Source organism: Coloeus monedula, assembly GCF_965178545.1.
Source record: "Coloeus monedula genome assembly, chromosome: 3".
NCBI classification, from domain to species: domain Eukaryota; kingdom Metazoa; phylum Chordata; class Aves; order Passeriformes; family Corvidae; genus Coloeus; species Coloeus monedula.
Genome location: NC_138783.1, coordinates 115,342,629 through 115,368,412, shown reverse-complemented (window position 1 = coordinate 115,368,412; position 25,784 = coordinate 115,342,629). Strand labels below are relative to the sequence as shown.

Sequence of the window (25,784 nt, the reverse complement as noted above, 5' to 3'; positions counted from 1 at the left end):
ATGTGTCCCAGTTGTTTCTTGTCACTGAACACTGTTAAACTTACTCATTCGTGAGTCATGAATATATAACAAAAGCACTAAAGCAGAAGGACATTTCTCCAAAGATTTTGGAAGGAATGAGAGTTACCTGAACCTCCTTTGTATCTGCAGGCCTCACACTCAACACTACAGATGGAGAAGCTGAGCTGAAGAGGTTCTTCAAGACATCACTGAGTGTTTCAGATATTGCACATGTCCCTGTTGTCTGTCCCTATGAGGAAACAAACAATCAGGCTTCTCAAAACTCAGAAGAAGGTGAGGCAAAAATTAATTTGGTATATATCTAAACCACCAAAGCCATCAAACATCAGCTTTGTCAGAGAGAGACACATGGTTTTTGTTGCCAACAACACAATTTAACAGATCACGCAAAGAATTACTTAAATTTCTCCATTATGCATTAAAGGAAAGCTAGAATTAAACACTGAAAAAGTCATGTTGTTCTGAGAGTTAGGAAGGCACAGCTGTTATCCACAAAACCAGAAGTTTCATTAACAGTTTTTATCTCATGATGGTGATTTAAAGATTCTGCACTGCTCTGCACTCCCCTAAGGGAGCAGATCAGGTCATCAGATAAGCAGATCGTTATGCCAGCTTGCAACAGCTGAGAAGAAACTAATCCTGTGCTGCACTGAAAAAAATATTACAGCATCTCCTGGAGGTCTTCAACCTTGCTGTAAAGTGCAGGGTATGGACAGAGAGCCCTGCTGCTCTGGAGCACTGAGTTGTAGTTTGCCCATTTAAAACTCTCACAGCCATCTCTGCTTAGCACCACAACCTCTGAGGGGTCAGCACACAGCACAGATTTTGTTTATCCACACGTAGCTTCACATGATTAATTCTAAGGTGTATGAATAGAGTGACTGTCCCTGCCCTCTCTGTGCTCCTGGAAAATGCCTGCTTCCCACAGCATGCTCCTCAGGAATTTTCTTCTGCTCAGTTACCTACAGGGCACAGACTTTTAAATCAAGCTGTCCCAGAAAGGACAGTCTGACACCCAATAGCTCTGAGGGCAGCACAGGAGAAATCTCAGTGAAGTTTCTTTCCTAAAGAAAAGACTGAAGTAGGAGACAAAGATCTGACCTAAGAATAGAGGAGCCATCCATCTTTTCTCATCTGATACCACACCGAGAGACTTCACTGATGTGCATCTTGCACAACAGCCCAAACAGACTGGGAGTAACAGCCCTTTCCCAACTACCCAGGTGTTACAGAAACATTTAGGGTGTTTCACAAAAAATCCCAGGAATGCTGTGTACAGAAATCTCTGTTTTACTGCCTTCTTACCTAACTGGCCTCTGATGACAGCTTCAAAATACAACAGCATTGGCCAGTCCCACAAAAATTCTGCTGCATTTACACCATGTGCCCTCAAATAACCACCAAGGAAACAGGTAATACTCATTCACTTTTATAAAGATCAAAGTAAATTAGGCTTTCTAAAGCCTCAGTAACAGCAATTTCATTACTTAGGTTACTTAAATAAGCAGATAAATTGTGGTTAGTCTTCACTGTTTTGGAGGTAATTTCCCTCCCTGCTCTTACCTAAATTGTAAAATCCCAGTTGCCTCTCATGCTTTGCCATCAGCCTAATGTGACATCTGTTATTTAACAGTGACAACAGCAACCATAGTCACTGGACTCCTGCTCATAGGTATTTTCTGTTGTTTCCATAGTTATTTGGAAAGGAGATTGATTAAAGAGCCTCCTGTCAGCTCAGCCATCCTTTTATTGGAAAGCTACTCCCCACCACAACACCCTTGACAAGATAACCCATAATGGCTTAACTGCCACCCCAAAATGATAAGACAGCAGGTTTCACTTTGGGTTTGACTTGGGCTAGGGGTGTACACCACAGCCAGCCTGGGGCACATCAGCACGTGAAGTCACCCGGTGTAAATCCAAACCCTACCAGTCAGCCAGGTTGCCCAACACAACTCAGGTTCACCCAGCCATTACCAAGAGAAAATGGGTCATTATACCCAGCTTCTGTGATGACAGAACCACCGTGGAGATAATCACAAGTAATTAAAGGTATTTATTTGTACACACAGTGTTGCTTCCGAGAGAGGAAAAAAACAAGACACAAAAGCTGACATTTAAGTTTAGGAGCTGGAGCAATTGCTGAGGTGTAGCTTACTCACAGGCTTTAGCCCTTTGTTTATTGCCTCTCCTCTTCTGTAAGTGCTAATAGAAACTTCAAAGTGAAAATAATGCCCTCTAACTATTAAAGAACTTAACAGGCTCATTGTAAAAATGCAGGCAAAGCGTAACAGGTGCAACTCTGCAACGCTGGACTTGGGCACCTCTCACAAAGCTGATTGTGAAGTCCAGTGACTGCACCAGAGTCATCTGTGTTTGTCAGTAAGGATTTAATATTTAATGACTGTTCAAATGTGGATAATCAACATGCCACCCCAGCATATGAAGGTCATTCATATGCTACATGTGCATGGTAAAACCTACATTAAAATATACTTCAAAAGGCTTGTCTGTCTTTAGTTATGAGTTTCCCATGTTCATGGACAAAAGCTGTGGTAATAAATTACTATGACTGCAGCTCACTCAGTACAGGTCTTTAGAAGCAGCTCTACAATAAACTTATTTTTTAACAAGGCCTTCAGTCAAGAAAACAACTTCACAAAACACAAGCAAGTCTTCCCCCAGAGTTGTAAGAAAGAAACATTTAAATCAACACATTTGTGCCAAAAAAAAATTGTGAAGGGTCAAAGGCAGAAGAGAATCCCACACAAGACAAAACTCTTTCAGGGGATGTCTCAGTAAAACAATCCCAAATGAATCAGTGCTTATATACAAAGATAAGGTGCAATTCCAAAAGCATCAAAATATTTTCAGATCATCCATTATTTCCTTAAATAACTGTATTTTTCACAGCTGTTTCTGATCTACTGTTGCCAGATTTCAACAGTGATTTAAACTAGGGAAGGAGCAATATTGTAATTGCTTTGATAGGAATACCACTACAACTGGGTTTTTTTTATTATTTTAGAAGTGTTCTAAGAGAAGATAATTAAGAACAGACATTTTTCACACCTTAAATTTGGATGAAAGCTGTTTGCAAAGTCATTTGTCTGCCAAATACAGACTCGTTTCAGTAATCTTGAGAGATGCTGCTGGATTTCAGAGACGCAGGTGTTTGATGGATGACCCAGGGCAGATGCTTTACAACACATTTTGGACCAAGGGGATGGAGACCCATCTGCTCTAACATTACAACAAATAAAACTTACTGACTGACCTCCTGCACTGCTGGCTGGATTTCAAAGTTGATTTCATTGGTGTTAATGAGGAACCACTCAACTTTCACATCTTCTCCTTTGTCTTTCACATAGACCTGAAGCTGTGGACAGGAAAAGAGTTACTGGAGAGTGTTCTGGTGTCCTGTTAAGGAAACTGCAGGTCAAACTCCATACTAAGGCTTGACACAGGAAGAATGATACCAATTTTTGAGTAACTTCAAACTGACACTCCAAGAAGGCAGAAGTTGCTTAAGCTTTGAGAGTGCACGCCAGTTAAAAAAAGGAATTGTTCTGTACACCCAAGCAGTCTACCCAACATGTTACTTATCCCCAGTCTCCTGAAGAGGCAGCTTAATTTCTGTATTTACCACTTGCCCCAGAGGGAAACAAAAGGAAGAGAAGAGAAAACAACAGTTAAGACTTTACCTGCAGGTGGACTGGGGACAGCTTCACAAAATATGACTGAGCTTCGGCAGCTGCAGGCGGAGGGGCTGAGACAGCAACGAGGAATTTAACAGAATCTCCCACAACATTGCAAGAAACCACCTGGAGAAAGGAAAAGGATGAGGGGAAATGAAGGGAAATATAAATTAAGTCTTGAGAAGCGTTGCTGAAGGCAAGAAAGAAAATAAGAAAGGAATTTAAGCTAGCAGAAGTTGCACAGGTGGGAAATTTCTAAGCAATTTCATTCATGTCCCTACCTCCCTCTGTACATTCTTCTAAAAGCACAGACCTCAAGCGTTCAAATCTGTACGTGAAATTTAATACCTGCAAATTATGGCATTTTCCCAAACTTCTTTTGTATTGTTACCTAATTCAAGAGTAACTCCTTGCCTGACAAAGACACCTTTCCATTTCACAGATCTATGAAAAAAAATATCCTCAATAAAAAGCTCACAAGGCAATTTTGCAAAAGGGAGACAAAGATGTTTTTTCTTCCTCTCTTCTGCTCTGAGCTAAGTAGCCTAAACAGGACAGCTGATTTACCAAACAATCTTTACTTTAGTAGTATCCTACAAATGTGAAACTTTGGTATAAACCTGCTGCTGCTACAGAAGAGGATTTTGTCTGCGTAGTTCCAGTTCTCAGGGGGATAAGAAGGAGCAGGAGCCTTTAAGAATTTATTCAAGCCTTCGACCAAACCAAGAAAGGCCCTGAAATGTGGTGACAAAGCTAAATGTCTGGGAAAAGTCTGAGTGCCACTTGACTGCAATACACTTTTACGAGCAGTAATTTAACTTGTTATCACACTGAGTTTGTAAACACTGGACAGTTTTTCCTCCCTCCCCTCTGCAAACTGAGCTGCTGGAGCTGCTATGCAAAATTCCTGGAGTGTGCAGAAATTCCTGGAGTGTTCCTGGCAGCGCAGGAAAGCCCATGGGGTGGGAGTCAGAAATTATTCATCACACCACAGAGACACGTTTATTTTGCAAACAGATGTGCTGGTTGAGGAGAGCTGCTTGTCACTGTCCCTCTGTGGTTACTGTCCCCACTGAGGCAAGGACAGCTGGGCCCTCCTTACACTGACTCAGGCAAAGGGAACCAGGTCAATGCAATGCACAGACAAATAATTCCCTGCAAGGTTTGTCTGACAAAAACTCTGCACAGTGCTATTAAATTGTGTTTGTGCACTTACTGCTCCACTTATGGGCACTGGAATTGAAGCTGAAAGCTTTGAAAGGAATCCTGTACCTCCTGGAAGATCCTTATCAGGCTCTCCTTAAATACATTTCATCTCCCTGGGCTCTCTAGGGTGCACTTTAAGGATGGCCAGGGCTTTATCGAGGGCCTGAGTACATCCATTAAGGTAGAGACTTAATTACAGAAGCAGGGGGTGGGGAGGTGGATATGACAAATAAAAATCCTAACCACACCCACAAGCAATAAGATTTGCCTTTTCAGGTATGTCTTCTGCAAATTATAGCTTCGAAGTGGACAAATGAGTTTCCCTCACCTCTCCCCTTCCCAAAGTCCAAATTCCTTCAGAAGTGATTTCCAACCTTAATCCCACACAATCAACACCAACACCCAGTATTATAGTAAAATATAAAGGATTTTTAACAGCTAACAAGAACAAAGAGCCCAGCTGCTTGTTTTACTTGCAGCTGAGTTGAAACAGAGAATCACTCCTTTCATTCAAAGTAATGGATTGACACAGTGACTCTTTAAAGACTTCTAAAATTAAAAGGTTCTTCCCTCTTTTTTGAGGGAAGAGGAGGAAAAAGGACAGGTCTGATGCAAAAACCGCTGACACTTCTATATCCTAAATGCAGTGTTTTATCATCCATACACGTTTTTTCCACACATCCATAGGAAGTTCAGGGCATTGAGAACAAGCTGGACTTGCTGCACATGTGATGCAGAGCCATTCATCAGGAATTTCTGGATGTCCAAGAGCCAAGGTTGCCAGGTATGTGGTTGATTAATGCTTTAAAAAAAAAAAAAAAAGTGTGGCCAGAGAGATGGCAGATGACTTCATGTGCCACTTGTTTCTTAATCATGTTTAATTCCAAGTAAAGGACAGAAACAGACACTGCAGGTGGTGAAACTTTCATTTTTCTTTCTGCATTTTGTCAAGAGATGCTAAATCAGTTTTTTACATAGATTTTTACCTTTCATTTCAAAGCCCAGACCAGTGGAGTTTGGACTTTTAGTCTCCTTGATTAATTTATTTTCTACCAGCAACATCTACTAAGCCCTACTCCCCTTCTGCCCCCACTTCTACTAAAATAACTGTGGTTTTCAGGTACAGATGCCTGTCAATTTTTAATCCAATCATCAAAAGGAGTGGTTCCATGTTTGTAAATGGAAAATAATATGTCTTTATGTCAGGTGAATCCCTTTGTTCTGGGAGCAGGATGGATGATGGAGTCAAAATACTGAGAGAAGCAGAATTCTGGGATAGAATTTGAAGAGAAAGCAGCTTTGTTTTCATCTACAGTGCTGCCACAAGTGGTGAGAAGGTGATTAAAGAGACTGCAAGTGCTGCTTCCCTTGCTGAGTGACATTCCTTTAGAAGTGTAGCAGGTGATTTTGATAGACCAGAGCAGAAATATGTAGGCCATTTCCCCCATGGCAGTCACACAAAGAAAAACACTGAAGCTTCCCTTGCTCTGCTCCTTTTCCCCTGCCTTGTTCCAACCTGCTTCCTCCAATTCATTTTCTCTGCACAGACAAAGAGCTGGAGAAGGGAGGGCCAGGCAAAGCACCCCTTTCTGGTTGGCAGGGGGAGAAAGAGGAAGGATAGGTATCCACAAGAAAACAGAGGAACCTGGACTGATGGGAAGAGAGCTCCCCTTTAATTTCATTTATGTTCCTCATTGTGCCTCTCACTCCTCTCACCAAAGACATCCCCAGCCATCAACACCTTTGTGATTTAGAGTCGAGAAAATCTGACACTTTTATAACAACCTGCTCTTTAAAAATCAAGCCCTGCACAGCAGCTGGGACCAGCTGATTCTGGACTCCCAGAGGGGTCACCTCCCAGCCCTCTTTTGTGATCCCACATCTGGACAAGGCACGTCTCCTACATTAGCAGAAGTAGGGTGAAGTGAAATACAAGCACAAAGAAACCCACACCAAGGTATTTTCTCCCTTCAGCACCTCCCTTGGCACAAACACCCTTCTCTCCATGTGCTTTGGGGATTCTCCCACGGAAGGGGTTCCCAGCACCTCCTCAGGTACCTGTGTCCCTGCTCCTCCTCAGCCCTCTGCCATCCCTCCCCACACACAGCTGGTACTTCATCACCCCAATGCCAAGATGTTATTCCTGCTGTTTCCAGCCCCTCCTCTTCACCCCTGACCACTCCAGCCCATGATGGGATGAGCTGCAATGGCCAAACTCCCTAACCTGGCTGGTCTCAGCTCCTCACATTCCTGACACTGGCACCCAGCTCCCCTGAGCTGCAGATGCTGTAACACAACTTGCTCACATGTACCTAAAATTTTAAGTACAATTATCCTAAAAACAATTCTCTTCCAGATAAACAACTGCAGGAACAAAGGAGACTGAAAAAGCACTGCACTTTGAGAAAGAGTATTTATCTGAGAAAGTCAAGTGTCCAAACTTGGGTACTTGAAGCTACTAAAACCCTTCCCCTTGCTTTGCCCTCCCCCTTTATATCCAGACTTTTTCCCTTTGCAATTCCTCTGGACAGAGCTGCAAAATTTCTGTTTTCTCCTTCCTGAAGTAGCAGCAGAAGCTGCTTAATCTCAAGAAGCACCATGGTGCCCCTGCTCCTCACACATGGTGTCCTCTTGCCTTGAGGTTTCAGTTTTGGCACTGGCACCCCATTAATTTGTGCATTACACCTTCCCTTTTCTTTATTCTTCCCTCCCCAAGTGCAGCAGCAGGTTCCCTCCCTGAGCTGAAGGGCTGTGACTTCAGGGGGAAGTTCTGACAGCCCTGGTGAGGAAGATTTTTCTTCACCTTCCCCAGGCCCTGACCACACCACATGTATGTAAAACCCCCAACAGTACAGGCCCTGAGTGCCTTTTTTGTTTGTTTTCTGGAAGGAAACTGCTTTTACTGCACTTGGTATTTACTTCTAGAAAGAGCAGGTTACTTGAGGTTACTCAGTAGTATGTAAGTAATACAAATATTTAACATTTTCACAAGAAAATCAGAATTCACCAGGAGGCAACCACACAGTGAAAGTTGCCTTGATCTCACTGTAAGATTTAGGACCCTCATGATTTCCCGTATGTCTCCCAGAGTACTACTATGAGAAAGCTCTTTTTTTTTTTGGCATGGAACACTTATCTTGTCAGTGATCTCACAGACAGTCTGTGTGTTTGGATTAAAACCTCACCACAAAAAAATTTTTCAAGTCAAAAACTTCTTCCTTTTGACAGTCATTAACACTCAGCTGTTCAGAAGAATTACATGATCTTCTTGGTTACCAGAGCCAATTTCTTAATTTCTTGAAGGGGTTTCTCCAGCTTCTTCTCCACCCCCTCTTTACCCAAACAATTGACCAAATGACCAAAGCAAATGAAGGGGAGATGACAAATGCAATGTCTAACCCAGGCACAGGTAGGTATGGACTTTTAGGAGCCAGCATCAAACTGAATTTGCCTGTAAATACAGTGAAAACCTCAACCAGTTTTCCAAATGGTGGTAAACACCACGGTGGAGGAAGAGTGAGTGATGGACTCAGTGCAGGACAGAGTTTCAATGTCAGCAACAGAAACAAAGCAGAAGTTGATAGAATGTGTGAATTTATCCACTCCTTTGAGGCCAACAATTCAAATTCAAATAGGTGGGAAAAAAGGGGAGAGAGGAAATAAAACAAACAAGCAGAGAGTACGAGGAGACAGGACAGGAAGAATTTTCAATCCACCTAACAAGTTCAGTGAACATCAAACAGTGTGAGGACAAGAAGAAGTACTTATATTTCATAAAGGGGAAAATAAATCAACACCAGAAATAGAATTGCTAGTTTGGCCTCACTGTTGTGCAAGTCTTTTCAAACCATCTGAGACACAGCACAGCTGAAGACACAGAGACCAAGAGGAGACAGTAAAGCCCAGGAGAGGTTTGCCAGTTTGTGCTGTGGTAGCTTCGAGAGTGATTCACTGCAGAGAGTTTCCCTGTGTCAGGGTGCTAAGGCTTCCCTGATCCCTGTGCCAAGCTGGCAAACGTGGCACAAGCCTATAGGAGGCCCACACATCTGCAGAAGCAGCTGGAAGACAGTGCCAAACCCAGGATCATCTCCAGTGAAGCAAACAAACTCCCACCCGATGTCTTCCTTTGAGAAGGCACTCAGTTCTGAAGAGGATTAGATCATAATGTTGTCTTGCTTACTTTTGTGGGCTCACCCCACTAATAATTAAGCTTGTACTCCATCATTCCCCCATAAAGGTGGACTGGGATGTTTGAAAGGGAGAGGACAGTACAGCGAGCAGGGAGGTGAAAGCTGGAAACAGGTTACGAGAGAGTCTTTCAGGCATTGACCCTACTGCACAGTGGAAGTCCAATGTACCTCAAGAGAAACCTGAAAGAAAACGTGATGCTCAGGAAAGCAAGCTGGGAAGCAGCAACATAAAGGAAGATTAGGTCATCCCACAGGAAAGCTGAAAGACCTTGAAACGTAGGAGAGGAATGCAATACAAACTACGTAGTGCGTGTGTGCGTAAGAATTAACAACTACTGCTCATACAAAGGACATCTTATCACCGGGAGAGCACCTCAGGGAGAGAGACCTTGATGCAACAAGGCACTCACAGCATGAAGCAGCCACAGGAGAGGCAGACTGCAGACTAAAACCCCTCAGGAAAGTACTTTCAGAGACAAAAAGAAGCCATCTCCTTGCATAGTGAGAGCTCCCTGTAGGGCTGTGTGTCCCTTCAGCCATCAAGTTTAAGAACATGGATTTAACTGGAGCTGCTGCTGAGAAAGGGTGCATAGGAGAGACTTAGGAACCAGGACAGCATTGTAAAAGGAGACTTAAGGAGCAACTTATGTAGGCAAACTAAACAAAAGCTGGAAGGAAATATAATCCCTTCATAATACATTTACTGACAGCAAGCACCATGGAAGAAGAGTAAACACATTGAGAAAAAAGGATTATATTAGTGAAAAAACTTTAAAAAGCCAAGGACAAAATCTCCACGGGCCATAATTCCATCTAGGCTTGTAAAAAAAACCCCAGTCATTAAAGCAGCAAAGCTCTGAAATGGCTTTTGAAGCAAAATGAGGAGTTAAAAGACAACAGGAACTGTACATCATGGTCAGGGTAGTTCACCCCACCAAAAATAATCAGAAATAAACACATGTCCATAATTAGGAATGGTCCCAGTTAGGAGTGCAGCAGTGACATTAAAGGAATGGCAGTCTGAAGGAATTTTACCCCTTTCCATTTGAGCACAAAGCAGAAAAAGAAGAGAGACTTCTGTCATAGCCTGCTCCTTCCAAACCCTCTGTGCCAAGACCCCAGCAAGAGACTCCTCATTTTTTGTTGCCTTTTTTGTTGCTGTTTCTGTTGTGAAGTTCAAGTCCTCTGGAAACAGACTGCACTAATGGAAAGGCTGGCAGAAAAAGCTAAGACTAAGAATACTTCTAATGTTTATTAAAACAAAACAACCAATACCACACAATGAAAACAGACCGCTTCATTCTATATATTTAGGCTCTGGCCCAAAACTGGAGTGAAGGCAACACATAAATAGAGGCTTTATCAAGGAGCAGTGTGGTGTAACCTTCAGCCACAGAGCAGCTCTGTTCCTATCACCACAGCTTTGGCCAAGCTGAGAACCAGCAGCATTCCGACCATGGCTGCAGCACTGCACTGTGCAGCACCAATTTCTGTCACAAGTTTGAGTTTGGGCAAGCTGCAGAGAGATTTCGATTTCACATGCAATCATTAAGAGTTTGAAGAGCAAGAAGGGAAAACACAAAAAAAATCCCCCCAAAAACCCAAACACCACCTTGGGATCTTTGGTATTACCTGAGGAATATGTAAGAGACAATTACCATGTAAGAGAACTCCTGAGGTGTTTAGAGAAAGGTATGCATTTAAAGAAGAAGGAAAAGTAGCTACCAGACTGCCACTCTAAGGTTATTATATGCTGTAATTCAAATAAATATTCAAGTTGTACCTTAACTGAAGGAGTAAGAATGATTCAGAGAACTTTTTCCAGCAGCTGTGCACAAGATTATGGAAATGGCAGAGTTCAGAAGAACCCAGTGTATGAAAGCGAACCTGTTTTATTCCAATACATTTTAAAATGTGCTTCTGTTGGTTTAAGCTATTTTGAAACCATGTCAGATTTCTGTCTGCAGTGTAACAGCTCGATTAAGATGCTGAAATGGCTCAACCCAGCCTTGCCTGTCCCTTCCAGCAACATTTTAGACACTGCACTGCAAGACACCAGTTTTTTGTGCTGTTATTTGCCAGCTTTTACTTGCAGCAGCTCTCCCTCAGGTTTTGGCTTCACACACGACACAGCACATCACTTTCAGACCTAGCAGTAGTACTCTCTCCTTACAATTTCCCATCGTGGCATCTTCCAGTGGCACCTAGTAACAGTTGTGCCAACCCTACAGCCCTACCAAGTCCAGTCTCTCCAGCCCCACTGCTGGGGCAGGGACCACTGGTACTGAAATAAATTTTACAAAAAAGAGAAAATAAGTACACAAACAGCTTTACATGTTAATAATCCCCAGCTGCCACCAGTCAGGGTGTGCCTCTAAGTTGTGTATCAGGCAGATAAGCATGCATAGTTTTCAAAAGAATCATAGTAGAGCTGCTTAGCATCTAAATCAGATGGGCAAAGCAAAATAACAAAGCAAAAGTAAAAGAAGAGCATTAGGCTAATTTGATGCAGGTGCCTAAAGCTGAGCAGAGTTCAGATGTAACCAGTACTTAGTCACTCGGACAAAAATGCAGGAGCTATCATTGCTAATAAACATATATAGATTTTTTTTCCCCTTTTAATGCATTTTTACTGTTCCAAGAGCCACGTTCTGCCTTATTTTAATTTCACATGCACTGAACTACCTCCCAGTGGGAGTGGAAGAAAGAAATCACTTGCTCCTCACCGAATACAGGGTCCAGCAGAGTCAAGACTTCACCCTCAGGACTTTGCACCTGTTCCACTGATCCTTACTCAGCTCCCACTTAGGAAGCAAACCTATCATCAGCCACACAAACAGCAAGAGGCAGACAAAGATGTTTGCCTGTCCCAGAAGAGAAATTTCTTTCTTCTCTTTGAAGTTCCCACTAAACATTTCAGCAATAGGATGGGGAACAATCATCAGCACTGTGGAGGTGGGGGAAAAGGCTGCTCCATGAGCTCATTGAGGACGTAGCTATAAACTTGGCATAACCCTGGTTATTGTGCATTTGGTGGAAGCCCTGGAGTACATTCTGCTCATGACTTGCTAAAGAAGTGAATCCATGCAGAGAGCTTGCACAGGTTCATTAGAGAGGAAGCTTCTTTCCTGCCTTGACAAACACAGGTCAAGGGTACATATCTATTGACAAATAAAACTTCCACTGATGCTAATAAAACATTTCCTGACCCAAAGTACACTGAAAGGCAACAAATCCAAAGTTTACCTTCTCTCCAGCTGACTTTACAACACTAGTAACTTCTTTAACTGCTAGCTCAAGTGGTTCTGCTGGGTCATCTTCCTCAAATGTGAGCAACTCTGAATCCTAAGAAAGAAGAAAAAAAAGAAGCATCATTAGGTGACGAACCCATCACTTGAAAACCAGTGATAAAAATGCACTGCCAGTCAAGTTCCTGGAATTGCAAATGTATGTCAAAACTTCCATGTATTAATTGCATGACACCTCACTACATAATACAGGGTAGAGCCTGAAAACATATACTTAGGACATAACTATGGGCCTAATCATAACTCATCTTTCCCTGTAGTAGAATATCAAGGTACACAGTGCAGAGCCAAGTCCATGAACAGTAGCAGGGTTCAGTGAAACTGCTGTTCTTCAGCAAAGATTTATCAGTGCTGTAGTTTGAAAAGGTCTGTTTGGTTTGGCCTAACAGTACGGCTGCAGTAGGCGATGCCAAAACTAAGAAACCCCAAATATCATCTTGCAGAGGTGAGGAAAGAAGCCTTCCCCTGCCCAGCCCTCCTCACCAGTGACGGCAGACAGTGATGACAGCCACTCAGTCTTCACACAGACAGCAAGGAGAAGGCAGCCTTTGGGCATTGAGGTCATACTTTCAGAAGCATCAGCACTGCATTCTCCACCTGCTACCCACACTGAGCACTCAGCCCCACTTCCCTCATCACCCGAGGTTGTTTTGCACGCAGGAATTTCATTAGCTCCGTGCTGCTGACATTGTTTTGGGAGGCTGACAGCGGGAGCAATGCCACGCCGCAGAGCCAGGCGCTCAACTCCCGGCTCCAGCTGCTCACCCAGGCAGGGAGGGTGTGCGTGTCCCTGTCCAAGGGGCTTTGCCCTCTGGTCAGGGATGGGAAGCTGCCACTTGTGTCTGGTTACTTTCAGTTCCCAGCACCTGTGCCCAAGCTGTCTGGACCCTTCTCTTCCACAAGTGCAGGGCAAACCTTCATTTCTTAGCACAACCCACTCTTTTCTCTACTGCACCATGCAATTTGAAAGGGCGGACAAAATATTTTCTTTCCGCTGCCCAACTTACAATGATATTTGGAAAGTGTTAATTTTTATTTCTTATCTTTCACACACACATGTTGCCCCACTCTTCCTTCTTCCCCAGGCTGCTCCCTGACACATAAGAAGGAACCTCTTAGGTCTAACAGGCACACAAATTCAGAGACCCGGGGACATGCCACTTCCTAGACAGTTTATCCTCAGCATTTTGCACTGACATGACAAGGGTTCAGTCCTCAGGACAAGGAAATCAGCTTGCCACAGCCTCACCTAACCTCCTCACCTCTTAGACCGGGGCATACCATTACACACTAACGAGCAGGATGCCACACCACCTTTTTCAGGAAGGGCAGGTTGGGATGAGAAGGAATGCAACGATTTGTGCATCCTCCCTGACCCGCGTTACAGGCAAACTGACCAAACCCAGGCATCACACCCACCATCCAGCGGGCTCGGAGGACAGCAGCCCTTGGAGTTACACCACACACACGCGGGTTCAGCAGGGCCTGAGGCATCGCGGGGGAAGCCCAGCTCTGGGAATTATTTGCCGAAGGACGGGCCGCAGGCCCAGGCCAGGAAGTTTCCATTGTTTCCTCCTCCCCACGCCCGAACAATGTTATCGGCAGAGCGAGCCCCGGCCAGGGGGCTGCGGGGGTCGGGGTTTTCCTTCTTCCCCATCCTTCCCTCCTCCCATGCGTGCGCCCACTCCGTGCCTCTGGCCAGCTTCCTCCTGCAAATCCCTGCCAAGCAGCCACCAAACACACACGTGTAAATATACAAACACATACACGCGAGGGGCAGGAACACACCCGGTATATCCCTGCAGCAAGTCCCGGCGCCCCTACAGCCTACTCCTGGCGGCGGCGAGCGCCCGGAGCCGCGTCCCGGCGCGATGCCCCACGGCCGGGAGGCGCCGGCCCCATCCCGGCGGGCGCGGGGGAGCCGCCGCCGGGCATCCCCCGTCCCTTCCTTCCCTCCCGCCGCCCATCCATCACCTGCATCCCGGCACTCACCGCCCGCTCCGCCGCCTCGGCTCGGAGCGCCGCCACCCAGGCCCGCCGCCACTGCCGCCTCCAGCTGCCCCGCGACAGCGCCCAGGCCAGCACCGAGCCGCCCTCCTCCAGCAGCTCGTCCCGCTGTACCGGGGGAGCGGGGGCCGGCGGCGGCGGCGGGCGGCCCCTCCGCAGCGCCAGCAGCGCGTACTGCACCAGGTACACGGCCAGCGTGGCCAGCGCCGCCACGAAGAGGGCGACCAGCGCGCCCCAGCGCAGCTCGGCCAGCCCGCCCGGCAGCCACGCCATGGCTGACCATAATGGGGCCGCGACTCCGGACCCCTCCAAGGCGCGCCCCGCGGGGAGCGGCGGCCGCAGCCCCGCGCAACGCTAGCTCGACCTGCGGGCGCCGGCGCAGGGACCAGCGCTGCCCTGGGACGCGCCGCGCTGCCCCGCCCGCCCACGGCGCAGTCCCCGCCCCGGGGCGGCGAAGGGGGGGCCTGGCCCCGGACCACAGGCACGGTCCTGGCCAGAGGCAGGGCTCCGGACCACAGGCGCGGCCCTGGAGTACAAGCACGGCCCCGGCGCCGGCTCTGGCTCCTGCCCAGCGCTGCCGGCGCGGGGGCGGTTGCCAGGCGGCAAACGGGGCTGGCGGGGTTGCTCGGCCCGCGCTGTCCTGCGCCTGGTGCCCCGGGGGCAGAAAAGGGGTAGACGGGCTTGGGGTGGGCACCTGGTACCCCCCAGGGGTCAGAGGGGCTTTGGATGAGCGTCTGGTGCCCCTGGGGAGATGACAAGTTCATGATGGGCTCCTGGTAGCTTGGGGTAAAGGGGATAGAGAGGCTCGGGATGGGCACTTGGTACCCTGGGGTAGAGAGAGTAAAGGGGCCCAGGGTGAGCTCCTTGTGCCGCCGAAAGTAGAGTTCAGGGTGGGCGCCTGGTGCCCCCGGGGTAAAACGACTCGGGATGGGCGTCTGGTGCCCGGGGCTTGGAGTTGGTGTCCGGTGCCTCGGAGGGTAGGGGGGACACGGAGAGGGCATCCCAGCTCTCCGGGGATAGAGGGATTCGGTGTGGGTATGGAGCAGGTGCCTGCTCTGTTTCTTTCCTAGTGTTTCTCTTTACCCGTGGCAGGTCTCAGCCAAAGACCCTCCCCTGATTTTTTTCCCAATCCACGTGCTAAAACAACCCTTGACTAAGTTATGAAGGCTGGTCGTGAAATGTCATTGTAAGACCTTGCTCCACTTGGCTTTCAGCCCCTTCAGAGCTTTGTCTAAAGAGCAGGAACTTCTTTTCCTTGCTGGAAACTGGAATTCCAGACCAGTGCAGTGTGTGCCACGGAGCACAGAGGGCAATTCCCGAGGCTTCCAGGGCGCTGTTTCTGCCGTGCCTCGCAGGGGAGCTGTGCAGGTGCAGGTGACAAGGTCCCGAAGCTGAGTGGGCTCCCAGAGCAAACAGCAAAGGCTTCTTTGCTGGACATTCCCAAGCACAGCCCCAGCTCGAAGCAAAGGGAAGAAGAAAAGGGAAGCGAGGAGCTGGCAGAATCCGGGAATGCTTGTGGCTGGAAGGGACCCTACACAGGTGTTAGGATCCCATGAGGGAGAGATGCCTCTGCCCAAATGAAAGTGCAAAGGAGACCATATGAGGACAACATATGGATTTTATTTAATATGGATTTTGTTTACCAAGAAAGAGGAGGTAGAGAGGTGGAAAGAAATAGGAAAGAGGTCAGTTGGAACTAGATGATCTTTAAGGCCCTCCCCTTCATTCTGTGATTCTAGATGTGTGGATGTGTATTTTAATTTGATATTATTATTTACTACTACAACTATTTAATATTATTATTATTATTTACTACTACTATTTCTTTTCTTCTTCTCATAATTCTTATTCAACTTATTATTCTTGTTCCTTTTCCTATTCTTGTTCTTATTTACTACTACTATTTCTTCATCTTATTCTTCATCTTATTCTTGTTTTTGTTTGGGGGTTTGGGTTTTTGTTTGTTTGTTTGTTTGTTTTTTGGGAGTGGGGAGGTTGTGGTCTTTTTTTCTTACTACTGATGTTTCTTAAATTCAACCTTCACCGTTTTGGAAGAATCATTTAAGTCACAGTCCTGCAGTGATGTCTCTAGAGAACCACCTTCCATCTGTGCCCATTCCTTGTGGATACAATCCCAAAGGACCAGCATGTAATCCTTTCAGGATGAGAGGAAATGGCCTTCCATTCCCCCGGGAGAGGTTCAGATTAAATATTAGAACAAGTCTTCCCTGACACAGTGGTCAGGTATTGGAAGAAGTTGCCTAGGGAGGTGGTAGAGTTGCTGTCTCTGGAAGTGTTGAAGTTGTCTGGATGGGATATCTGGGGACGTGGTGGTGCTGGGGGGCCAGTGGGACTGTACCACCATCAAGGTTTCTTCCCACCTTGATGATTTTCTGGGATTCACCCCTGAGCCACCCGGCACCAAGTGTCCCCCATGGGTGCTGCTTTGGGGGCTGGCCACACCGCTAACTTTTGGTCTTGGGGAGATGCCCTTGGGGTGATGCAAAGCAGCTGGGGATTGCTCAGCCTGGATGGGCACGTCTAGGCAAAGGCAGCCCGTGTGGCTCCCTCAGGACACCGGGCAGGCTCCGGGCCGGCCGCCACCTGCGGGGCCCGGCCTGGCGCGGGCAGCGGTCACTGATTGTCCGGCCGTGGCCTCAGGCAGGGGCAGCGGAGCAGCGCCCGCAGCGCCCGCAGCGCCCGCCTGAAGCGGGACAGGCGATTCTTGGGGGCCGCCAGCCGCTGCCCGAGGGCTCCCGGCTGGGAAAAGCACAGAAAGGAGCTGAGCGAGGCAGGCACCGAGCTCTCTGTCCCTGCCTCTGGCACCTGCTCCTCGAAGGCAGGAGAAGCTGCGTGTCCTCTGAGGAGCCCTTGGGCTGCCAGGTGGGGAGGCGAGGCCCAGAGCAGCACTTGGTGGCACAGTTCAGCTGCCCCACGCTCAACCCAGGCCTCCTGAGGGACAGGCACTGGGAGCCCGTCTTCTGCAAAAACTCCCAGTCTCTGCTCCCTGTCTTCTTCCTCACTCAGCTCAAAGAAGCTCAGTTTGTCCCACACGTCCTCCTCCTGCAGCAGGGGCTTGACCCCGATGCTGTGGACGCTGACATGTTCCCACTTGTCCTGTGTGAGCTCTTTGTCATTGTCGTCTTCCCAACTGGACTGCACGGACGGTCTGTTACCATTCCCTTTGGACAACTCCTGACCAATGGAGCCTTCCTCTTTGGAAAGCTCTTGGCCAACAGAGTCCTCCCAGCCAGACAGTTCTGGGGAGCTACTGACTTCTCCCTGGGACAGCCCTTGCTCCAAGCATTCTTCCCAGTTGGAGAGTTCTCAGTAGCTAAGGGCTTCTCCCTGGGACAGCTCCTGCTCGCTGCACTCATCCCAGTTGGAGAGTTCTCCAGAGCTACTGACATCTCCTTGGGAGAGCTCTTGCTCAAGAGATTCTTCCCAGTTGGAGACCTCTTGGTAGCTCCTAATATCTCCCCACTGGGAAAGCTTGTGATCCCTCTCTGATTCCCATTCTTCCTCCATGTTGACAAAGGCCCCCTCCTCCTCAGTCTCTGACAGGGGCAGGACTGAGCCACCCACTGCCCCCACCAAGTGCCCACTGAGGGCCTGCTCTTCTGGCCAGCTGGGCGAGGGGCTGGGTGGCTGGGAGTTGGGGTTCACTTTGTCCTACTCCAGCTCTGTCGTGCTCTAGTGCAGAGATACTGGGAGCGGCTTCCTCCTGAGAGATGCCCCGGGGCTCTTGAATGGCCTCCCCAAGGACACAGACAGTGGATCCAGCTCATCCTCAGCACCTTTGCAGGGACGGGAAGCTGAGCAGGGCAGGGGCACCACGGAAGGCGGGGGCCGTGCACAGGGACCTGGACAAGCTTCACAAGTGGCACCACAAGACCCTCACGAGGTTCAACGAGGCCGGGGCCAGGTCCTGCACCTGGCCTGGGGCAATCCCCGAGCCCCGGATTCATGAAGGTCGGAAGAGACCTTCAAATGCCTCCGTTTAGCGCTGCCTCCCTGGCCGCTCCCAGCACCTCCAGACCAGCGCTTGCTTGGGCCCTGGGGCTTTGCCCTGCCCGTCCCCGCTTCCAGCAGGGCTGGCCCGAGCGGAGCACCCGCAGCCTTTGCCTCTGCCCCACAGCCCCTCCGGTGGGGAATGTCCCTGCAGCCTCAAGGGCCGGGGAAAGCCCAGGGCCGAAGAGTCTCTGCCCTGCAGGCCCCGCTTGTTCGGGGCTGAGCAACAGCTGGAGCCCGGCACTTGCTGGTAGCAGCGGGGGCGAGCCCCGCGCTGCACGGAAAAGGGGGCTGGGGCTGAGGGCGATGGGCCGAGGCCCCTCCCGCTGTGTCCCGGGGCCAGAGCCCGGGCCGGGCTCGGTCCCTGCTGCCCCAAGGGCGCTGCCCAGGGCTCCCCGCCCGCCGGGGCCGGGCCGGCGCTGAGGGGCGGCCGCCGCCCGCTCCGGCCCCTTGTCCCGGCCCCTTGTCCCGGCCCCGAGCTCGAGCAGGGCCAGCCAGAGCCGCTCGTGCAGGACCACGGCCACACTGATGGCTTTGGAACATCTCCTTGGGCTCTGCAGCCTCTCTGAGCAGCCCGTTCCAGTGCTTGCTCACCCTCCCAGTGAAAAACTGCTTTTCCTCCTGCTCAGAGGGAACCGCCTGCGTTTCAGTTTGTGCCCTTTGTGTCTTGTTCTGTCTCTTGGACACCAGAGCCAAGAGCCTGGCTCTGTCCTCTTGGCACCCTCCCTTCAAGCATTTCTATACCCTGATCAAGCCCCCCATGGACTTCTGTAGCCTCTCCTCCCCAGTTCCCTCAGCCTTTCTTCCTCTGAGAGATGCTCCAGCCTGTGAATCATCTTCATGGCCTTTCAGTGGCCCCTCTCCAGTGGAGACACAGCACTTCAGGAGTGGCCTCACCATTGCTGAGGAGAGGGCAAGGACTCCTTCCCTCAGCCTGCCAACAACATCCCTAACACTCAAGTATTTTCCTTGTGCACCTGTGTACTCGGAACAGCCCCTGTGAACATTCAGGATCTTACCCATGAAAGCATAGCTCTGGGGATGTGATTAATAAAGCAATTAATTTTTCATATCTCCATGAACTTTGAGCATGGGAACTGACGTGCTCCTAGTCTCTGCTCTGTGCTGGTTTTTTATAAAGGAACTTGTGTACTTCCCAAATTCCAGATTTCCTTTTAATTTGCAAGTGTATATGTATCTCTGTCAGTGATGGCTGCAAAGCAAATTTTGAAAACGTAAAGTGAGGGAGATTGATACAGAGGTGACTTCACAATGGTTGTGGAACAAGGGAGTTATGAATGCATCTTCGTCAGGGTTACCTCACATCTGGTTTTGGTTCTTTGAAGTATGAATTTCGTTCACTGTTTCACTCCATGTTGGAGAAGCAAAAAGAAAACTGCAGACCTGGAGCTTTCTCTGACCTAGAGTGATGTCAGAGTAGTTCTAAAATGTTTTGCTGGTAGAGCTACCCAAGGCACATGAACGACTAAGAAACATCTCACCTGTCAGCTAGTGCTGCCACGTTCTGCATCTGCTCTGGATGCTCTTTTTCACCCCATAGACAGAATCAGGGCAGAATTTTAGGACCTTGACTATGGGTTTGAGGTTTCAGATTTTTTGCAGGTGGGTGGAATGGTGGCTTAGACTTGACACAGATAAATGTGTATGACAGGGTGGGACATAGCAGGGCGTACACTCTGGAAAGTCTGGAAAGTGTTGGATCTGAGATTACCCGGAGTCCCGTCTTACAGAAATAAGCATCATAGCTTATAGTTGTTCATAGCTATTTAATTAATTTAATCATAGTTATTTAATAAATTTCATTTTTAAAGCTGTGAACACAACAATTTAGGAAAAAAAGAGTATATTCAGTCACTGCAATTACAGTAACAAATACAAAACCAAATACACCGGAAAGAGATAAAATCAATACAAACTTTTCCCATTAATTCTCTGCCTCTGAACTCTAGAGTCTATTTTCTACACCTGAAAGGAAGAGAAGGTTCACAAGAAGCCATACATGCAGTCTAACATGAAGTTTGAAACAAGTGCTTGGTCAGGAGAGTGGAACAGTGTAGAATATGCTTAGTTCATAAAAACTACACTTTGGCCAGCAGAGCTTTGCAGCAGCATCCCAAGACTCTGTGTGATGCCACCTTTACCTCTGAGGTGGCTCTAACCATGCTTTTATAGAGATTTTATAGCCTCAGCCTGACACGGTACCACCGCACACTCCTCACTGACAGCTCTGCTGGCAGAGGCAGACCTGGTAATCTTCATTCCTGAAAGGTGATCCCTCAGCTTGTTACTCCTCAGGGAAGAGGGGACCATTTCCCCTTTCGCATGTAGCATTTCAGCCTTTCCCCCAGAGACAGGAAGCAGCTCTGTCCTTCTGCCTGCTGCCTTCTGACTGTGGCAGGTTTGCTCAGGAGTTGTGGGGCCAGGAGAGGCACAAACCCAAAGCCAGAGTGTGGGTGCCCCATTTGGTCCTGTCCTCATGTGCCCTGTCCAGTCTGTTTTCTGTAGCCCCTTTCTAGGTGAGACTCAGCACGTGTGACACATCCCATCCCTTGTGAGTCAGCACTGTGAGTCGTGGTGACAGCTGTCTGAGGAGGAGGGTGACGGGCGTGCAAAGATGTGGCACAGTGGCCAGGTGGGATGCCCAGAGAAGCCTCTTTGGAAGGTGGTCAGCAGCCTGGCACCAAGGACATGCCTCCAAGTAAGCTTCCACAACCTGGAGCTGGTGTGGGGATGAGGAGGCTGGTGCACGTCTGGCTCTTGATCTGGAATAACCCTCTCAACTCGTGTCTTCCAGAGAACATCCTCTTAATGAAAGAGTCTTGCTCCATACAAAAAAAGCTCAGAGGTGATGACATCATTGGACTTCCACTTCAGCTAACTGCTCTTATTTTCAGTTCATTTGCAAAATCAGGAGACATCTGATCTATCCAAACACCAATCTCTGTAGAAGAAAATGTAACATGTCCACCATGACCTCATAGTAGTAAAACTGCAATTCATTTAAGGTCATTTAGCTCTTCTTTGCCCAAATGCCTACATCTCTTAATTGCTTAAGAAGACACACTGCCAGGAGCTGAGTGTTTCATTAGATCAGAAATTAGCTTTGCTATTAAAATACAGGCCTGGTCCTAAAAATGTCTGGAAAAAAACAACATTCCCCATGAATATAATTGTTGACAAATTGGCTAAGTTTCAAAGCGAACGAGTCACAATGTTTTATTTCATCCAAACATAGTTTTGAATTATGTATTTAGATATAAAGCAAAGCTGCAGAGCCATGTTTCAATTCTATTAGAATTGACCCAAGTTGGTTCACCCTGGGTACTTGTACTCGCTTTTGAAGCCCTTTGTGCACTAAAAATGCAGCCTATCACAGGGTCATGGTTTAACCCCAAAACCAGAACACAATGAAAAAGAACAACATATGAAAACAGACAAATAATGGCACCGTGGTGTTTGTATCAATCCCATCCCACCAGTATTCCACTCACTGATTTTGCAAGTGTCATAAATTGTAAGTGTCATTGTTTTGTCATATTAACAATTACATTTTTTCCTGTAGGATTGCACTTTTCCCTTTCTCCAAATTTGGCTTCAAACGGAGAGAGAGCAGGTTTAGATTATATTTTAGGAAGAAATTCTTCTCTGGGAGGGTGGGCAGGCCCTGGCACAGGGTGCCCAGAGCAGCTGGGGCTGCCCCTGGATCCCTGGCAGTGCCCAAGGCCAGGCTGGACATTGGGGCTTGGAGCAACCTGGGACAGTGGGAGGTGTCCCTGCCATGGCAGGGACTGGAACTGGATGAGCTTCAAGATCCCTCCCAACCCAAACCATTCTGTGATTCCATATCTGGTAATTAATCTATTCCTGAGCAGTCACAATTTTGCAAAAGGGACAAGGCTAACAAGAAACATTTTGCCTGGAATGTATCTGGCACTGCAATGGAAAAAGGAAAAATATTTTTGGGGCTATTATTTTTTTCTATGATGATGACTCTTCAAAAATATATTGACCAAAACTTCAGTGAAATACCCCAAGTTTTTAGAAACTAAATCACGCCAAGCTGCTGGTTTTTTTTTGTTTTGTTTTGTTTTGTTTTGGGGTTTTTTTGTTTTGTTGGGTTTTTTTTTGTTTTGGTTTGGTTTGGTTTGGTTTTTTTGTTTTGTTTTTTTTGCCTCCTGTATTTCACTGCTGGATCCGGTTCTTTTCTCTCCACCAGAGAGCGCCAGGATCCCCAGAGGTGCTGATGCTGGGACTTCCAGGAATGTGTGCTTCTCCCGGGCAGTACAAACACTTGTGTACTCCTCAGACAGATGCTCGAGGGCACTCAGACCAGCTGGCTTTGGGAATGTGGGACGTCAGAAAGAAAAAACGACTTGGTAAGTAGGAAAAGACATCTTCATGTTTTAGACTCAGAGCAGCAGCACTTCAAGGAATTTTGTAGGAAACCAACAGGCTTTGAAAAATGCCCTCCTCCAGAAGAACAGTGAAAATGCTCCGATTCAGCTGGACAGTTAGAAAATCCAAGGACCTGTGCATATATAGAGAGAGGGCTTCACCTTCAGTGTGATGCTTTTGAGGTCACTGTGATGGTGCAGTCTTTTGTTTCTGCCTCCTCCTTGATTCCTGTACACAGCATTAGAGGCACAGGATAGATTATAGGATCATCTCCATAAAACAAAAGTTTTATGTGATTCTGCCTCTCTTAAGCCTTGTAGTAAATACTTGGTAAAAAAATACCCAATTTCATATCTCATTTTAGTATGTGTGAATCCCCTCTAGACTTAGAATTTGGTGTTTTTACAGGTTTTTTTCCTCAGGATTTTAAAAAATGCATTTACATGCCTTTACATACCTCTGTCAAATTTCTCCTGAAACAAATAACCTGAATGTCAGCTAACAAAGCAAAGTTTTCTTCTCGTGGCATTTGGCTGCTCAGAAGACTGATGAGTAAAGAAGCATCAGCAGCAAATATTGCACAGCTGTCATTGTCACATCTGGGGAAGCCCTCAGGACTGCAGTCTTCAAAGCCTGTTCCAGAGCACCAAAACTTCCCCCAGTGCAAGACTGTAGAGGAAATATTATTAAATATCTTTTGGGTAGATTTTTCCCTTAAACTATTTCATAGACTTTATAGCATAAACTAATGGATGACAAGAGTAACTGATGTAGTTTCTGTCAGCCAAAAAGGGTTAGAGGTGTCACACCCCAGGAACACCTCATTCATTAAGGAAGAAAGTAGTAAGTGGGAACCAGAAAGAGCCATATTAATCACAAATGACACCTTAAAATAGAGGCTGTTCTTTTTCTTGCTGTTGTTTTTGGCAGGCTCGCAGCGTGCTCTCTTCTGTATCTTACATTCTTCTGCTGTTGTCATCATACTTTCTTGGGCCTCTTCTTCTGGCTCATTGCCCTTTGTTCCTTCAGCCACCTGCCTGCAGAGCCTGCAAACCTCAGCATGGTCTCTTCCTTCCAGCAGAAGCATCCCTGGATGTCAGTAATCCCAGCAGGTCTTGTTTCTAACACCAGTGGACTTCACTGAGAGATGCACGTGGCTGGGTGAGAGCCTGAGCCCTCAACCATCAGCTCAAGCTGATGACTACAACCAGAGCTCCATGACACTGAAGAGCTGAATCCATCCCAGATCCTTGACTGACATGACATTAATAAATTGAAAAGTGTTTATCGAAACTGCAGAGGCAATTTAAAGCAAATTCTTTGTCAGCAGAAATTGACTTTCAATGTACTCTTTCAACACATGTAAAATGAAAAGGAAATAAAAGTTGTATATGTTGCTTCATTGCAGCCAACACCTTGAAAATTTTTATTGCCAGAGTATTTCAGGACTGGAAACAGAAATATTATCCACGTTGGTCTAATAGTAGGGATGCTCCTGTTAGTGTTTGTATACTGAGTGATAGATGGAGATATCATGTGAATGGAAAAGTAAACATTACTGGATTTGTTTGCAGACCAACTGTCTTAGAAGGGGACAGCTGGAATTAGAACAAAAATAACCACAAAAAAACAGGTGCAATGCTCATGACATTATCAGTAACTTTTTATCATTTTGGTTTGTTTCTTGAGTTTTATGTCAAACACAGGCTGTATGGTCTCTGGAGTATTTTCTGTGAACTATTCAAGCAGAGGTCAGTCTGTGCTGGAACAGTGATGGAGAGAGGGCTGCATGTCAATATTAACTGGATGCAGGAAGAGCTGAAGGAGTTCCTATCTGAAAGGAGAGAGAGCCAAATCTTTCGGGATTTAAGACTGTGAATGGGTCAGAAAGCAGCTCTCTGCCCTCCTTCTGCCTTTTCCACAGCTCCCCTAACTTGTGAGGGGCAGGGATAGCCCACAGAGGGACAGGCCAGGAGCCCTTTGTCCCTGCTTTCAAGGAGAGGCCCCAATCCTCCCAAGCTCAGTGCCTTTTCAACCCCTGACCCAACCACTTGGCAGAGCTGGTCCTTCAGCTCTGCCCTGTGTTCTGCCTGAGCCATTGCCCGCTCCCTCTGACAGTCAGTGCACACACAGTGACAAGGGCTGGGGTAGAAAGTGCAGGTAAGTGCTCAGCACCTCCTCTGTGCAAACATTCTCCTTCCCACTGACACCATTCCTTGACACCCAGGCAGTGATTTGCATGAAATGTGTGCGACATTAACACTCGAGACCTTGTCTCCTCTGTTAAATGTGGGTGAAACTGGTCAGTGGGTCCAACCACACTGGACAAGGCAAAAATGGCAAAGGACAGCAAATGTGGAGTCCAAGAAGTTGAGAAAACTGGCTTAAGTGTTCTCTAAGATAGATCACATCTAGTGTGAAGAGAGGAACTGAGTAAACCCCGTTCCCAAAAGATAAAAAGTTCATTTGCTGCGTTATGGGAATCCACACGCTACATTCCCACACAGGGGATTTTGAAGAGGGAAATTCATGTAGCAAAACTGCTTTGGATGAGAGTGCTGCAAAACACCAGAAACATTGCTGTATCTTTTCAAACATCTGGCTCAGTCCAGTTTGAGATGGAGACACTTCCTGCCACAAACTCCCCTTTTAATCACTGATTCCACATGAAGCAGGATTTGGGCTGTGCTCAAGTTTTTAAGAGGTTGTCTAGAGCAGTTGGTTTTCCTGTATTTTCCAGTAAAAGGTTCAGTGAGGCATTTACTAAAACAAACAAACCCCCATTCGTTTAGTAATGTACAAGTAGCACTTACATCCAACAAACAGAACAAAAGATGCTCTTTTACAAACACACTTCCCACCCCACAGACACAATGGTTTGTGCAATAACACCACCCTCTGCCAAGAGATTCCAGCAGAAGACACGG

General features: G+C 47.2%; 1 protein-coding gene across 1 annotated transcript in view; it reads right to left on the bottom strand.

The window, feature by feature from the left end:
* C2CD2 (C2 calcium dependent domain containing 2) overlaps positions 1–14,721 on the bottom strand; it is a 32,007-nt gene extending 17,286 nt beyond the window's left edge. Inside the window, exons 1-5 of the mRNA XM_082279480.1 lie at positions 14,416–14,721; positions 12,362–12,460; positions 3,726–3,845; positions 3,299–3,400; positions 128–250 (exon numbers count right to left, since the gene is read on the bottom strand). Of these exons, the coding sequence (XP_082135606.1) occupies positions 128–250; positions 3,299–3,400; positions 3,726–3,845; positions 12,362–12,460; positions 14,416–14,703 (732 nt within the window). The 5' untranslated portion in view covers positions 14,704–14,721. The remainder of the gene's footprint in view (positions 1–127; positions 251–3,298; positions 3,401–3,725; positions 3,846–12,361; positions 12,461–14,415) is intronic.
* Between the last annotated feature and the right edge of the window lie 11,063 nt (positions 14,722–25,784).